Genomic DNA, 15,784 nt, shown 5'->3' with positions numbered 1-15,784 from the left:
TACTTGGTTTTGTGTTTTTTAATCGTCAAGTCCCATGAAAAGACCAATATCAACCATGTGTTGCCACACTATGTGTGGCACTCAGCTCCAAGCTAGTTAGTTCCCAAATATACAAGTAACAAATATATTCAGTTTAATTTTCGTTAAGGCTGAGTAGTTTCTTAAAAAAAGCTGGTTACTGTAGTTTTAAGCAAATGTTACTCAAACTGGAGATAATGCATTTGTTGTGGACTATTATCAGCAACAGATTAAGACAGACGTGGTGCACTAGTCAGTGTTTACAGCAGCAGGATGGTGTATGTGGGACTGACTCAAAATAAACAGTGTCCATGTTAGTGGTAATGGTGAAAATATATATATATATGTTACATTGTCAGATGTTCATATTAAATGTGGCCAAATAATGAGTTAAACATTTGTCGAAGAAATCTCTGTGAGCAAAAAGGACCAGCTTCAGACTGCTCTGAACACTCAGTTCTTCTACTTTCAGCCCGAGCTGACATCAGCTTGTGATGGATTTCTTTAAACGGTCATCTACTCCGCACACAACACTCAAGTTCACAGCTCCACTCCGCTAACATTATGCCATTTTTCTATTATTTCAAGAGTAGTCGTGCCTAGCCGTAACTCAGGTCGAGCTGGCACACTGTCAGTGTTCTTCCATAACACAACATGGCAAAATAAAATAAATAGTTAGGGCCCAAGCACTGACCAGTGTGAGGCCCTATTGTATCTGTCCTGATTCTTCTTATTATAGTTCCTATAAAACAAACGCCTTTTTGACAGCCTAAACGTGCCCCAAAACTTGCAATCATGTCCGATCTGGCGAAAAATTTGATATTTTAAGGATCGCAGAAATGGGCGACGCAAAATGGATCAATAGCACCCCCTAGAACATTTTTAAAAATCAAGCCCCACATTGGAGATGAAAAGTTATCAAAAACTGTCTGATTAGGGATTCGGTTTGGGCGTGGCGGTGCCGACAATTTCCTTCGCCATTCGATCCTTCGCCAAAAAGCAGGAAATCCTTATAACTCCTACAGACATCGTCCGATCTACACCAAATTGATCATTGACATGTCTATGCATCAATACTGTGTCACATACACAGCGCCACCTACTGGACACAGGAAGTCAGCCTCATATGACAAACATTATCCGATTTATATGAAATTTACAGGATGTGTTCTCCACATCACATACTACAACATGACATATAATTGGTGAGTGCTCTCTAGCGCCACATAGTGGACACAGGCAGTGATATTTCACCACATCATGCAACGTCAAATAAAAGCCTGCCTACCTGCGCGCCCTCCGACTGCGCCACAGCCCGACATGCATGGGGGGGCGAGGGCCCGTTCATCACTGCTTGCAGCTGTAATTTAATATGAAACTGTAAACAGGAAATGTTGGGTTTGCATTGGCAGTAACTCAACACAACTCTGATACGGCAGCCCTTCAACGGCTTCCAGAAAGCTGGCCAATCAGAACAGAGTGGGCTCATAGCATATATATGTATAGTGGGCCTTAAAGACACAGAGGCTAAGACTGCCTGTTAGGACACAGAGGCTGAACTGAGGGGCTGCATAAAGGGCCAAAAATCCAAAAATAAAGTCCAAAACTAAATGCAGAACTGGAAATGAGCATGATACGTCTCCTTTAATGAAATACAATGGAGCAACAATGGAGCTCTGTGACAGAGAGGAATAAATTATATCAGGTTTCGGCTGTAAAGAGAATACTTTTTAGTGGGATCAGTTCATTGTTTGGTTTTGCGATTTTCATGGGATTTTTTTGACCAAAACAAAAATATCAAATTAAAATGCAGCCTTATCCTTTAATTTACTCATTTACTTAACACCTTGTTTGCGTGTAGAATGGAAAGTGGAAAACAGCTCAATGCATTTAAGGCTCATCCCTCAAATTTCGTTACCTTCATTTCCTTTTTTTTTGACAAAACCCTACCCCCATCCCTCTCACTTTAAGACCCCTTTCACCCCACACCCATGACCCCCCATGTGCAGACATGAGGTCAAGCTCCAAAGATCACAGAGAGAAGCCAGACGAGAGGGGGGGGGGGGGGCAGAAACCTAAAATCCTCCTTTCCTCCCAAAACCAGGCCAAAACCTCAAGCCTTCCCATCAGCTCCAGACCCCCTCCTTTAGCCCAGTTGTGTGTAGAGGAGGCAGTGAGCACTCTTGCAGAAACATCAGCCCAGGGAAATTCAAATGAGGAAGAAACGGTGAGAGAGAGACAGAGGGAGGGAGAGTGGGAGAGAGAGGGAGCACAATAGTGAGAAAATAGGATAAAAGAATGAGATGGGAGAGAGAAGGAGGGAGAAAGAGGAGCTGGAGAGGTTGCTGAGGCTGCAGGTTAAGATAATTTGTAGATCTGAAGAGATTTGCAGAGAACATTTTTATTCATTTTTTGATTACCCCCATCTCTCCGTTTGTTTGTTTTTGGTATTAGTGTTATGACTGTTGGTATGTGTGTGTGTATGTACACATGCATGCTGATTAGAACTGGAATATTTTATAAACACAAATATTCAGACTTGCACAAACCTGCACGCACATATCAATACATAATGCACACAAACATACTTAAAGATGCATCCGAGAAGCGAGCGACTGGGCAGACAGTGCCAGGAATGCTAAGAGCTTACAAATTCGTAAACATGCAGACACAGATGCTGCATATGTACACATAAACATGCACGCAGGCGGTAGATTGTTCACAGTATGGCCCATTGCTGTGCCCGCTCCTTATCAATGTGCTGCAGGTAGGGTAAGTGTTCTGAACGAGCTGGACCATACTAAATGACTCTGTGCTTCCATTCTCCTGGTCACACACATTTAAATCCCCAAAAAAATATCACAAAGCTCTGAACAATGCTCAACACATCCATTAAAATACTGTACACACATAAACAACTTATAAATGAACATACACACACACATACACACCTGCATTAATGTCAGAGCCACCCTCCAGGTTGAGTGAGATCGTGTGGTCTCCATCCTGATTTCCTCGGCCCAGGAGCATCCAGTTCTCCAGACCATCCGAATCAGATGACTCTGATGACTCTGATGACTCAGATGAATCAGTCTCAGATTTGGACACTGACTCTTCTGAATCAGATTCTGAGCTGCTCGAGTCCACATCCACTGGGACTTTGAGATTCTTCTTTCTTTTCTGGGATGCCTAGACAACCAAACAAAAATGTTTAACTTCTACTGCAGCAAGTGATTTGAAAGTATTGCTACATGCCCCACTGGCTGCTGCAGCTGCACTCTGCAACAGCAATCAGGAAGCTACAGTAGCTGATGTTTGCCAAGTGGCTGCCAGAACTGCAAATTAAGAGTAAAGAAAACAAGAAATCGCCCAGGACAAAAACATTACATCATGTGTTTCGCCTATGAAGGTCAGGTGGTGTCATGCAAGGACAACAAACAGGAGCTGAGGATGGAAAACAGATCAGTCATTCACTGCAAGAATAAATAATTAGTTGTCACAATAACACTGTGTTATATAATAGATGGTGCACTGATTCTGCTTCATAACGAAGTCATTTCTGAACACAGAGATATGACGCAGATATTTTTTAATTCATTTTGACCTGTGATTCACGAGCATATCAAAATCCCTGATCACAAAAAAGTCCATAAATCTCTCCAGGAATGATAGAAAAACATAAACTCCAGAATATGCCAGAGAATCCACATTTTTTAGTTTTCTTCAGGATCATAATAATCCAGTGACAGATGTCTGTACATACAAGCAAATAGAAACTAATCAAAGCTTATTCAGCAGGACTTTTCGTGGTGTCAGTTTGCTAAAATCTAAACAAATACAAGCTAATTGAACAGGGTTCACAGCTCCCTAAATATATATATATATATATATAAAACTCATACTTTGTTTACATCCCCCAAAGCATTATGGGAACTGTAGTTACAAAACTGAGAGCATTATTATCCCCCAAATTTAAGCAAGACAAGGAACAAAGAATAATAAGAGTGACAAAATCAATTAATAAACTTTTTTCATGTTGCACTAACAATATTTTCATTGCATTACTAATAATCTGAATTTTATATTCCTTGAACTCTGCCAATCTCATCTACCCATTCATATACAGATAACTGTCCTGTGTTTAAACCATCGGACATACAGACAAAAAACTCAATGATCACAATTTAAAATTGCCGCAGGGGTGATGGTAACTAGGGGTTGTAGTTGTCTCAAAATTGTCTGAGGGAGATCTTCAGTGTCAGACTCTAGGTTGTACTTCAGTAATCAGCTCATGCAGTGATTGAATTAACTGACCAACTGATCAGTCTGACGCAAACAGTAGACAATTTCATATAACAAAGCAATGACACACACACAGCATATCACTCTCTTGTTCTCTACCTGTTGGACTGGGGTGGATGTCTGCAGTTGGCGTAAACTCTGACCCTTTAAGGCACAGACCCCTATGTCATCATCAGCGGTGTCACCATCAGCAGTGTCATCCTCAGAGATGGAGATAACATCAGGGCTGGAGGCAATGACGATGACCTCCTCAAAAAGTAATGATGACGACTTCTGACCTTTAACGTCACTTTTTCCCCTTTTCTGTTTATCACATTTCTCTACCTCTTCCTCCTTCCTATTCTTCTGCTTGTTCTTCGTCTTCAGGTCTTGCCGTAACTTGACAGCACTAGATGATGGAGGCCTGATTTCTGCACTGCATTCTAGCTCTCCATTTCCATCAACATCTGTAGTCTTCTTGGTCTCCTCAAGCTGCGGACTGTCCTGACCCTGTCCCTCTCCCTCGTCTCCTTTGTCCTCCTGCTCCTCCACCTCTCCAGGATTGGAAGAGTAGTGAAGCTGGCTGTAGAGGCGGAACTCCAGCTCACTGTGGGCCTCTGACCCATCAGAGTCCCCACCATCATCTTTGTAGAGATCATCCTCCAAGTCCTCTCGGTCCTGATAACTACAGTACATCACCACCACAAAGCACTCTCAGCACAAACACACACACATACACACACGCACACACAAACACTCACACCTTGGGAAATGGTGACCCGGTGGCTGAAGCTGAATGCAGAGACAAAAACAGACACAAAACCAAAGATGGGTTATTTTAGTAATCAAGTCATCAAAATTAATACACAATTATGACATTACAATCTTAAATACCAAGTAAAAACTATAAATATATGTGTAATAATGTCATAATGTTAAAACTGCACTTTAAGGAACTGAGAACCCATATATAAATAATACTCATTTAATATCATAATATTAATATAAATCACATTTTTTTTAAAGTACTTAAATACTCACAACTAAGAGGCTGTTCAACTAATAATATAATAAACTAATAATATAGTAAGTCTTCCAGGAGGTGTATTCAAGTGCAGTTCACAAGCTATATCACCCTATGTTTAAGAATCAGCAGCTAAACAGTACTGTGCCCTAAAGCAATGTTACTGGAAAATCAAACACAAGATAAAAATAAGTAAATATAGATGTTGATTTTTTTTTAAAAGAGAGAGAGAATGAATTTTTGTATAAAGTTTGTTGTTTGGCTGCAAGTCCTGCAGCTTTGCAACGATGAATACAGCAAAAACTGAGATCCATCTGTCCTAAGACCTAGTCCAATTCCTACACAGTATTGGCTAAAACGAGTACCTGTATAATATCAACTCTGTTCTTCCCTTTTTAATTTAAAACCTATTGTGACGGCCTCATGGCCTCTGACCTGGGTTGATTGGTTGTCTGGGATTTGGGGAGTGGCTCATCAGGAGAGATGGTTAGCACCTGGATTGGTGTGGGTGCCCCCTTTTTATAAATGGAGCTCTGGGCATTTACTCTCGCTCTCCTGTTTGAGTTGCTGGGTTTGTTTTGAGCCTTGGTTATTTATATTCTTGTTTCCTTTTACATTTGTACACATTCACACACACCCATACATTACAAACATTACTGATGAACTGACATACATAGTTATTTTAGTTTAATTCAATAAATGTATGTTTTCTAGTTTAAAGTCATGTGTGGTCTCCATCTTTTGTCCTACCTCTGAGCCAGGTTGTGACAAAATGGGGGCTCGTCACATTGGATTTTGGTAGTTTTTTGTGTTGATTTTGGATGGAGTATTGCACATGGCTGTGGTGTTTTGTTGGTTTGGGGGAGCTTTATTCTAATCCGTTTTTTTTTCCTCTTTCTTTTGGGGCTCATCATTTTGAGGTGAACAAGTTGTGGTATGGCAATATTTTAATTGGTGTTCTCCTCGGTTAGGCATAGCAGCAGGCTCTAATAGAGGGTCTGTTGCATGGTGTCTGTAGTGTGGCGGGGAAGGTGGTTAGAGCGGTTGTCTCAGGATCACGTCCAGGGTTTGTTGGGGGGTCGCTGTTTTAGGCAGTTGCTCTCCACGGCCACTGGGTTACAGTGAATAAATACCTGCCACCGGTACCTGTCCGAAGACTAGGGATGAGTTTTAGTTAGATAGAGGATTTTACTAGTCAGTTTAGTATGGGGAGGCACCAGTTCTTGTTTGCCATTTGTGTCGCATGTTCTGTTTGCGTTTACCTCATTTTGATTGTCTAGGTTTCTAGATCTGGTTGGTTATGGCTAACATTGTGGAGGAGTTTCTTCAGTATCCCTCTGAGGAATTGCTGGAGCAGTGTACCAAGGAGCAGCTGATTAAGGTTACCCAGCATTTCTCTGTTGCAGTGGAGCCCAAACGCACAAAGGACAACCTGAAGAATATCATCAAGGCTAACTTGCAGGAAGGTGGTGTGATGATGGACGGAGGGGGTGAGACTGATATAAGTATGTCTAAACGTGGCTTAACATTTGAACAGCAGAAAGAATTACTGCTTTTGAAATTGGATCATGAAAAATAACTGGAAAAAATGAAATATAAAAAGGAACAGATGAAATTGGATTTGGAACTACAAAAATTGGCATTAGTTAGGGAAGGAAAAATGTCTGCATCTGCTTTAAATGGGCAAATTACTGGTTCGCATTTTGATGTTGCCAGTAATTTGAGATTGATGCCAAAATTTAATGAGAATGATGTAGATACCTTCTTCTGTCTGTTTGAACGTGTTGCCGATTCCAGATGTTGGCCTGATGAGGAACGAACCTTAATGTTGCAGTGTGTCTTTACAGGTAACGCTCAAGAAGCCTATTCTGCGCTATCTTCAGAGGACTGTAAAGATTACAGTGTAGTAAAGTCATCTGTTTTGAAGGCTTATGAGTTGGTTCCTGAGGCCTATCGTCAGCGCTTCAGGAACTGGCGAAAGACTGGTACACAAACACATTTTTTTGGTCACGCATTTCAATCGCTGGTGCTCTTCATCTGGGGTAAACACATTTGAGAAATTGTCTGATTTAGTAGTTTTAGAACAAGTTAAACAATCTGTGCCTGATTACATTGCCACCTATATTAATGAGCACAAAGTCACCTGTCCTAAAGAGGCTGCAGTGCTGGCCGATGAATACGCGTTAACACACAAGCGTATCTTTGGTGAGCGAGGTAGCAAGGAAAAATATCATAAAACAGATTTTTTTCCCCCAAAATTGGATCAACCACCTAGTGGGAAAAGTGATCCAAATGTGTGTAATTATTGCCATCAAAAAGGTCATTGGAAGAATGAATGTCCTTTGTTAAAAGATAGAAAGAATGCAGCACATGTGAAGTCTGCTGGTTTGGCTACGACTATCCATACTCCCAATTTTGGAGGTGACCAAAAACTGGTAGCTCCATTTCAAATGGAGGTTAAACAGATAGAATCTTCTGAAATTGATGTGGGTTATGCCCCATTCATGTCTGATGGGTTTGTCATGCTAATTGGAGGTGATTTAAAGGTTCCAGTCAAAATACTGAGGGACTCAGGAGCTTTACGCACATTTGTGAGGGAAGCAATATTGCCCTTTTCTCCACGTACAGATACAGGGGGCTGTATTCCGGTCAGAGGGATGGGCTTAACACCTTTTTTTGTGCCTGTACATAAAATGTTCTTGTCATGTGATCTGGTACAGGGGAAGGCTGAGGTTGGTGTTCGCCCTGAGTTGCCAGTGGAAGGTGTTGACATCATTCTGGGAAATGACCTGGCAGGAAGTAGGGTATGGCCAGACGATGTAGAATTTGATAGTCTACAGCTACCCGATGTGTTAATCCCACCAAATACCATAGGGGTTGCATCCTTGTCATTTCCAGAAGTCCCTGAAACTGAGCAAGCAGCTTGTACTGTGGAAACAAAGGGATTTAGTGAATCAGAGCCAGCAGTTATTTCAGTCTGTGCTGTGACTCGTTTAATGACTGCTGCGCTGACTGATAGGAGAGAAAAATGTGATGTAAAGAAATTTGCATTGTCATTGCCACCTGATCTTTGTGTTTCTCGTTCAGAGCTGGTGAAAAGACAAAAAGCGGACCAATCTTTGAAGGGTGTGTATGATCTGGTTTTGCCTAAAATGCAGGTAGGAAAGGTGAAGCAGGGATATTTCCTTTTGGACAATGTCTTAGTTAGAATGTGGGCTCATGGTGAGACATTCAGTGGTGATCCTATTGTGCAAATTGTGTTGCCTTTCAAATTTAGGAACGCCATAATTCAGACAGCTCATGATAATGTTGCGGGACATATGGGTGTAAAGAAAACGTATGATCGGGTGCTTAAGCATTTTTTCTGGCCACTAATGAAGCGTGATGTTTCTGCATATGTAAAGACATGCCATACTTGTCAATTTACAGGCAAACCTAACCAAAAGATCAAATCTGCTCCTTTGTGTCCTATTCCTGCAGTGAGTCAACCTTTTGAGCACCTGATTGTTGACTGTGTGGGTCCTCTTCCCAGGTCTAAGTCAGGTTGTTCTTATTTGTTAACCGTAATGTGTCAGTCAACTAGATATCCAGCTGCTTATCCTCTACGTTCGATCTCTGCAAAGTCTGTTGTTAAGGCCTTGACTCAGTTCATATCTGTGTTTGGCATTCGCAAAATAGTACAGAGAGATCAGGGGTCAAACTTTACATCTCGGCTGTTTGCGCAAATCCTTGAACAACTTCACATAAAACACAACAAGGCTACAGCATACCACCCTCAGAGCCAAGGTGCACTTGAGCGCTTTCACCAACATTTGAAATCTTTGCTGCGCACTTACTGCACAGAGCTAAAAGCAGATTGGGAGGAGGGTTTGCCATGGCTCTTGTTGGCAGCGAGAGAGGTTGTCCAAGAGAGTACAGGATTTAGTCCTAATGAGCTTGGTTTTGCTCATACTGTCCGTGGTCCCTTGTCTGTGGTGTATGATCAGTGGAAGTCGACTGATCCTTCGCAGAATTTGATTACCTATGTTAATGGTTAAGGCAGAGACTATATGAGACTTGGGGTGGGGGACGTATTGGGAGGTGATGGAACAGTATATGAAATTTAATTTTTTGATTTTTCGTTGCAGGGTCGGAGGTGGGGTGTGGTTCTTGTGGAGGGGGATGTGACGGCCTCATGGCCTCTGACCTGGGTTGATTGGTTGTCTGGGATTTGGGGAGTGGCTCATCAGGAGAGATGGTTAGCACCTGGATTGGTGTGGGTGCCCCCTTTTATAAATGGAGCTCTGGGCATTTACTCTCGCTCTCCTGTTTGAGTTGCTGGGTTTGTTTTGAGCCTTGGTTATTTATATTCTTGTTTCATTTTACATTTGTACACATTCACACACACCCATACATTATAAACATTACTGATGAACTGACATACATAGTTATTTTAGTTTAATTCAATAAATGTATGTTTTCTAGTTTAAAGTCATGTGTGGTCTCCATCTTTTGTCCTACCTCTGAGCCAGGTTGTGACACTATCTACATCAATCTCTTAATGTATTCAACATGGTGCAGTCACATCTGGACAAGGCCAATGCCACCAATGACAATCTTGACTATCTTGATTGGTATTGGTATTATCAGAACTGTTTTATAGAAAAGGGAGAGTATTTTAAAGTATCCATTACATGGAAATACACATGGAAAATACCTGAAACGGGGCCTCTCTGTACTTACTGTGGCCCCCTCGACTTGTCAGTAGGATCAGCTCTTTTGTCAAAGCATGTTAACCCACAATGGAGTAGAGCTTTGTTTAAGGGTGATTAAATCAAATGGCATACAACAATATTAGAACTTTTTTTTCTTACCAGCATTACATATGGAGTGAAAAACATGACATATTGTTGAGAAAAATTCTGCTGGAAGGCTGGATCTTTAGTTAATTGCACTGTTACAAATGTAAATAGGTTTTGAATTGAGGTTGTTCTACTTCTGGAACAAAACTTGGAAACTTTGGTTTCACTCCAGGTCTCTATTACCCGGCTTATTTTATGGACACTTGCCATTAAAATTCCATATGTCATCAAATTAAAAATTTCAGCCATTCTCAAAAGTAGTGTTGATCTTGTTTTACTGTTTTAAACATCACGAAATAGTCTCAAAATACCCACTGCTTGTGTTGCTAGGCAACATCTTGCATAACTGGAAGGGGTTCGGGATGCTGGGCCAGGAGTTTTTAAAATTGGGAGAGCAATTTTAGTGGTTGCTCCCAAATTCTAGACATAGTCAAAGCTGAGCCCTGCTCAGGGTCAGCCTTTCCCGCTTTCCAGCTTAGATTACGCTATGCAGCACTTACCCCCTGTTCCAAATGTATACTAATACATGAGGTACACACACGATCATATTACTTCTGTATCATTCTCTCTTTCCCTCTCCGTCTTACCTGTGGTAAATGGTAAATGGATGGTAAATGGACTGTAGTTATATAGCGCCTTTCTAGTCTTTTCGACCACTCAAAGCGCTTTACACTACAACTCATTCACCCCATTCGCACACATTCATACACTGACGGCTGGGGCTACCACGCAGGGTGTGCGCAACCTGTGCACATCAGAGGAGGAAGCTAACACATTTACACACATTCATACACCGTTGGCACAGCATTTACACACATTCATACACCGTTGGCACAGCAATTTTGGGGTTAAGTGTCTTGCCCAAGGACACATCGACATGTGGACTGGAGGAGCCGGGAATCGAACCGCCAATCTTTCAATTGGAGGACGACTGCTCTACCTCCTGAGCCACAGCCGCCCTGTGGCCTGTTGCTTCTCCCCATCTCTCTATTTTCTGTCCAGTTTTTTCTGGTTTCCTCTCTGCTTTCCCCTGTAGCTGTCTCTTCAGACCTGCGCCATGCAGCTTCACCACAAAGGTCCTACCTTTCCTCCTCCTATTGTTAAGTGGTTTGGACGTCCAGATTCACACAAATATAAAATGTTTTTAAGTTTGTATAGTTCTCACTGAGAATTTTTCATAATTTTAGTTGTGGTGGTGGTGGTAACACAAACCAAAAAAATCATTGTTGCTGTCCTTAATAATTGTTTAATACTCAATCATGGTGCTGGGCAATATATCAGTATTATATCAACATTATAATATTGATATAATTATAAAATAAGCCCTACAATATTGTTGCAATATCGATATCAAGGTATTTGGTAAAAAAAAAATATTGTGATATCGCCCAACCCTACTAGAGCACAAATAATTGCAAGGAAACACTATAGGTCAGGTGTCACCTTCTTCCAGCCAATCAAAATACAGATTTTTCAGTGACCACAGTATAAAAAAAAATTGGACTATTATCTACAGCACTGAAGAACAAGTAGTGACAGGCCAACATCAATTAGAGAAAGGGCACAGACTCTGGTCTTGTTCTGAAATCCATAAGGGCTTGTTAACAAAGCTGAGGAAGCGCACGCTTCAGTTGCACTCACTTTTTTTCCTTCTACCTGTGGACTGTTTCATCAGTGCTTTGGTGCCAACAAACAGCTCCGAGTTCATCACCTGTGAGGTGAGGATGTCAGCAAACTGTTTAACAAGACATCATCTGGGATTCACTTTGAATGCTTGAAGCTGTGAAATTATCTCCTTGTGACATGCTATAAAACACACACTGTACTACTAATTTTCCCAATCTCTGTCCGTTTCTCTCCCTCTCTCTCTGTCTCTCTCTCTCCCTCTCACGCAGGCAGCGGACAGAAAAATGGCACTGGCCCATTGCTCTGTCCAGTCCTGCGTGTCTGTGCCATGATGGCTGGAGATGATTGGCTCCCAGACCGCACACACGGCAGAAACGCCACGCTACACAGTCACAAGCTGCCCGCCGGGGATTAAAATGACAGAAAGAAGAGTCTTACCGGCTGCAGAGGGAGAGTGTCATTTATGTGTAAAAAGTTTAGTAGTGCACAGGGACCTGAAGCCGACAAATGACTGCAGTGGTGGAACGTAACTAAGTGCATTTACTCAAGTACTGTACTTAAAGCTCTTGCAGAGTCATGGTCCACAAACAGAGGTGTTTTCAGTTAATCTATATAATTAAAGCCCCTCTCAGGACTGTGTGGGTGTGTGCGGACTGTATTTAGCTGAGATTTCCCCAACTCTCCTGTTAGCTTTTTCACATGTAATAGTCCTTCCTCAACATGGAAGACATTTTAATGTGTCACAGTAGGAAAAGATTGTGTAAATAATAAAATGAATGCTGGCTATTTCCACAAAGCTGCTTCAGTTTTAGTGTCCTGATATTGTGCATGACGGCTCACTAGTCATTAGTACACACTTGATTTTAACAAAGCTATCATGATGATACTTGTAGCTTCCGTGTGCCTACTGGTTTGGTGACGTCAGGAAATACCCATTATAGTTCTGTGCAGCATAACCCAAAGAAGGTGTCTAAAAAAAACCAAACAGCTAATAACACCTAATTGAGGCTTTGTTGCTCCTATTAGGGTGGGATATACTGTACCTTTATCATTCTTATTACTTAAAGGAATACAGGGACCTCATGTACATCTCAGCATAGCTCAACCCAACTTCAACCTGACCAGAAGTCTAATCAGTCAGAATAATACAACTGTGAGGTACTTATTTTGAAATTTTCTATTTTATTTACTTTTAGGGCTGCATGTGATGATTATTCTAATTACTGATAAATTCTTTTGATTATTTTCTCTATTGATCAATAAGCTGTTTGGTCTATAAAATGTCCAAAAATCACTGTTTCCCACAGCCCTGGTTGATGTCCTTAAATGACTTGTTTTGTCCCAACCAACAGTTAACAACCCAAATTGCAAAAAAGGGTCATCTTATAGAATATGGTGCACTGATATAAACTGCTAGAGTGAATAAGCAGCTTAAAGTAGTTCCACCTCAACCAACAGTATTTAAGTCCTACTAACATGTTACTTCTAATACTTTAATTCTGAACGCATACCCTTTATCTGGTGCCCAAATGAATACTGAGATAGGTTTTTCTAACCACAATCATCCCTCTTGTTCATACTGAGCTTAAAAGATCCTTTCATAACGCACTTATAATGTAGGTAATGAGAGCCATCTTCAGTCCTCCTTATGTAATATATATATATATATATAAATTTTTCTGAAGCTCATATGAAGCTTCAGCCATCCAAATTAGTCAAATCAAGAAACACAAAGAAGAAAAAAAGACTGTAAACGTTGCAGATATCTACTTGATATGACTGACTCAGACTGCTGAAGCCTCATATTAGCTTTAAGTAAACTTTTAAATATATTTTGGTCCCAATCACTTACATTGAAAACACATTTGAAGGGGATCTTTTAATAGCCAGGAGAAATGATTACAGCGACGAAAACCTCTTTCGGTTTTCATTTGGGCACCTGACTGTTGTTTAAAGACAGACTGGTAACTTATCTTTTAAGGTGTGTTAAGTGTGTATTGTTTATGACAGTATTAAAATCTTATCTTCTCTGCTGTCAGTCCACTTACGGACAGCCCTTAAACAGAAACTATTTTAGAAGGAAGAACAGGACAAATGAAGTAATCAATGTACTGATTTGATGTGTGGCTGTCATGATTTTTGATTCCTCAGGTAAACACACACTGATGAGAATAACAGGGGGTGATCCTGAGCACACACGTGTGACTGATTACACTATAATGACCATTAAAGCGGCACATTTACCAGTTTTATGAGTAGATCTTAACTTCAGTTAGTTAGCTTAGTGCTAGTCCCGGCTAGCAACATGCTAACTAGCTACCAGTCAGACTAAGGCGAAAGCTAGCTGTTGGTAAAGGTACAGTTAAACGAAACAGAGTAATTTCGCCCCAAAAAGCCAACTAGCTAAATGAAACAGCCCCTGAGCAGTGACTGCTTCCAGATATTTCTAAATATCGACCATGCCTGGTTAGCATGTGTCCCTCTTGTCAGTCCACGTGTTTAATAGCAGCACAGCAGCCGGATGTAAACAATGAAGCACTTCAGTCACAAACAACCATCAAAGACAGACTATAATGGAGACTATAGCCGCCCTGCGCCACGCCAACACTGAGCATGTTTCATGTCTATTGTCAATAATCATAAGCTCACCTTTTATCCAACAAACTGAGGAGGTTACATATGTCGGAGGCTGATCTCTCGCTTCCAGCCAGAGGGAGACAGACGATTAACATCCGGGTTTGTCCAAAGGAAAGCGGTTGGCCGAGCGTAACGTTTCACTCCGTCAGGCCAAAACCCAGGAGATATTACAGAGAGCACAGGAGGCTGTAGTCAAACTGTAGGCTGTTGTGATTGTGTTTGTTCAAAGATAACTTCCAGAGTTTTTTTTATAAAAGCTCTCTACACTGAGTAATAATTTGTGTCTAATATGTTTTTTTCCACACAAAAAAGTTCAATTAGGTCTATCTCATTAAAATCCTTAAGTGACATCTAGGCTACTCCTTCTCCCTCAATAAAAATTCATGGATATGTGAATATGCAGATACAAGTTTAATTTCTGAACACAAAATGTCTCCATCTTCACTGTAACGTCCATTCTCAGTGTTTCTTCACTGGAGGCTTCAAGTTTCCACATCACACTTTTTTTTTTTCAATGAGCACAGAGAAACTTTCCACTGTCAGCAGATGAATGTGAAAACAGCTTTCTAGTGCCAAAATCTGCACATACATAAATCAGTGAAGCTCAAACATCCAACTGGAACAAGAAGGAAAACATATTTTTGAGTGGAGAGGGACTTTATGTTGTAGATTAAGTCCTCAGTGTTAGCTCGATCTGAGTGAATTAATTATGTGCTGACATGGACCGTCAGTGTCTCTGTGCACTATTTGTTCATCTGTATATCTTTTCATCATATTCTTCTGATATCTTAAAGGAAGAATAATGTTTTGATGTGATGTGGAGTTTGTAGAAGTAGTATAATTAGTATAATTATAGGATTACCAAATCGTTTCCCTGTAGGAGTTTTTTTTTTTCTTACTAAGACTATCTATAATGACCAAAACTGTGAATATATGAAATCCAACTAGACATTTAGTAAAGAGGTTCTGCAAGTCAGTACCTCCCACAGGGGCAGGTGGTAATTTTAAGGTTATGGGAAGTTTTAAAATACAAGCAGAAAAAATACATTTTCAATCATACAAATTTAAAGGATATGGCTGGTGATTTTCTATATTTTTCTTATTGTCAACAAATCTCAAGTGAAGAGTCAAACCACCAATAAACTCATCCTACTCACACGTATTATGTGTGTATCCAAAGCCTGATATCTTATTTCTTTGTGCTGCAGACCTCCATTGTTGTCCAAAAACTTACAAACTTACAAACAAACTAATTAGCCACTCAGTTGCACTGGGCAACATGTTCCTTCACCCCAAAAGAGTGTGATGATGGTAGTTTGTTCAGAAACATCTCCAAAAACTAATAACAGCAAGATTT

The 15,784-nt window shown here is 40.7% G+C and overlaps 1 protein-coding gene across 1 annotated transcript in view; it reads right to left on the bottom strand.

The window, feature by feature from the left end:
* Positions 1–14,512, bottom strand: part of zcchc7 (zinc finger, CCHC domain containing 7) — a 55,438-nt gene extending 40,926 nt beyond the window's left edge. The window contains exons 1-3 of the mRNA XM_062429330.1: positions 14,440–14,512; positions 4,420–5,091; positions 2,970–3,207 (exon numbers count right to left, since the gene is read on the bottom strand). Of these exons, the coding sequence (XP_062285314.1) occupies positions 2,970–3,207; positions 4,420–4,995 (814 nt within the window). The 5' untranslated portion in view covers positions 4,996–5,091; positions 14,440–14,512. The remainder of the gene's footprint in view (positions 1–2,969; positions 3,208–4,419; positions 5,092–14,439) is intronic.
* Positions 14,513–15,784: the final 1,272 nt, after the last annotated feature.

The sequence above is a fragment of the Scomber scombrus genome, chromosome 2, assembly GCF_963691925.1.
Source record: "Scomber scombrus chromosome 2, fScoSco1.1, whole genome shotgun sequence".
In the NCBI taxonomy this organism is placed as follows: Eukaryota; Metazoa; Chordata; class Actinopteri; order Scombriformes; family Scombridae; genus Scomber; species Scomber scombrus.
The sequence above is the reverse complement of the archived record's forward strand: the minus strand, read 5'-3'. Positions and strand labels throughout refer to the sequence as shown.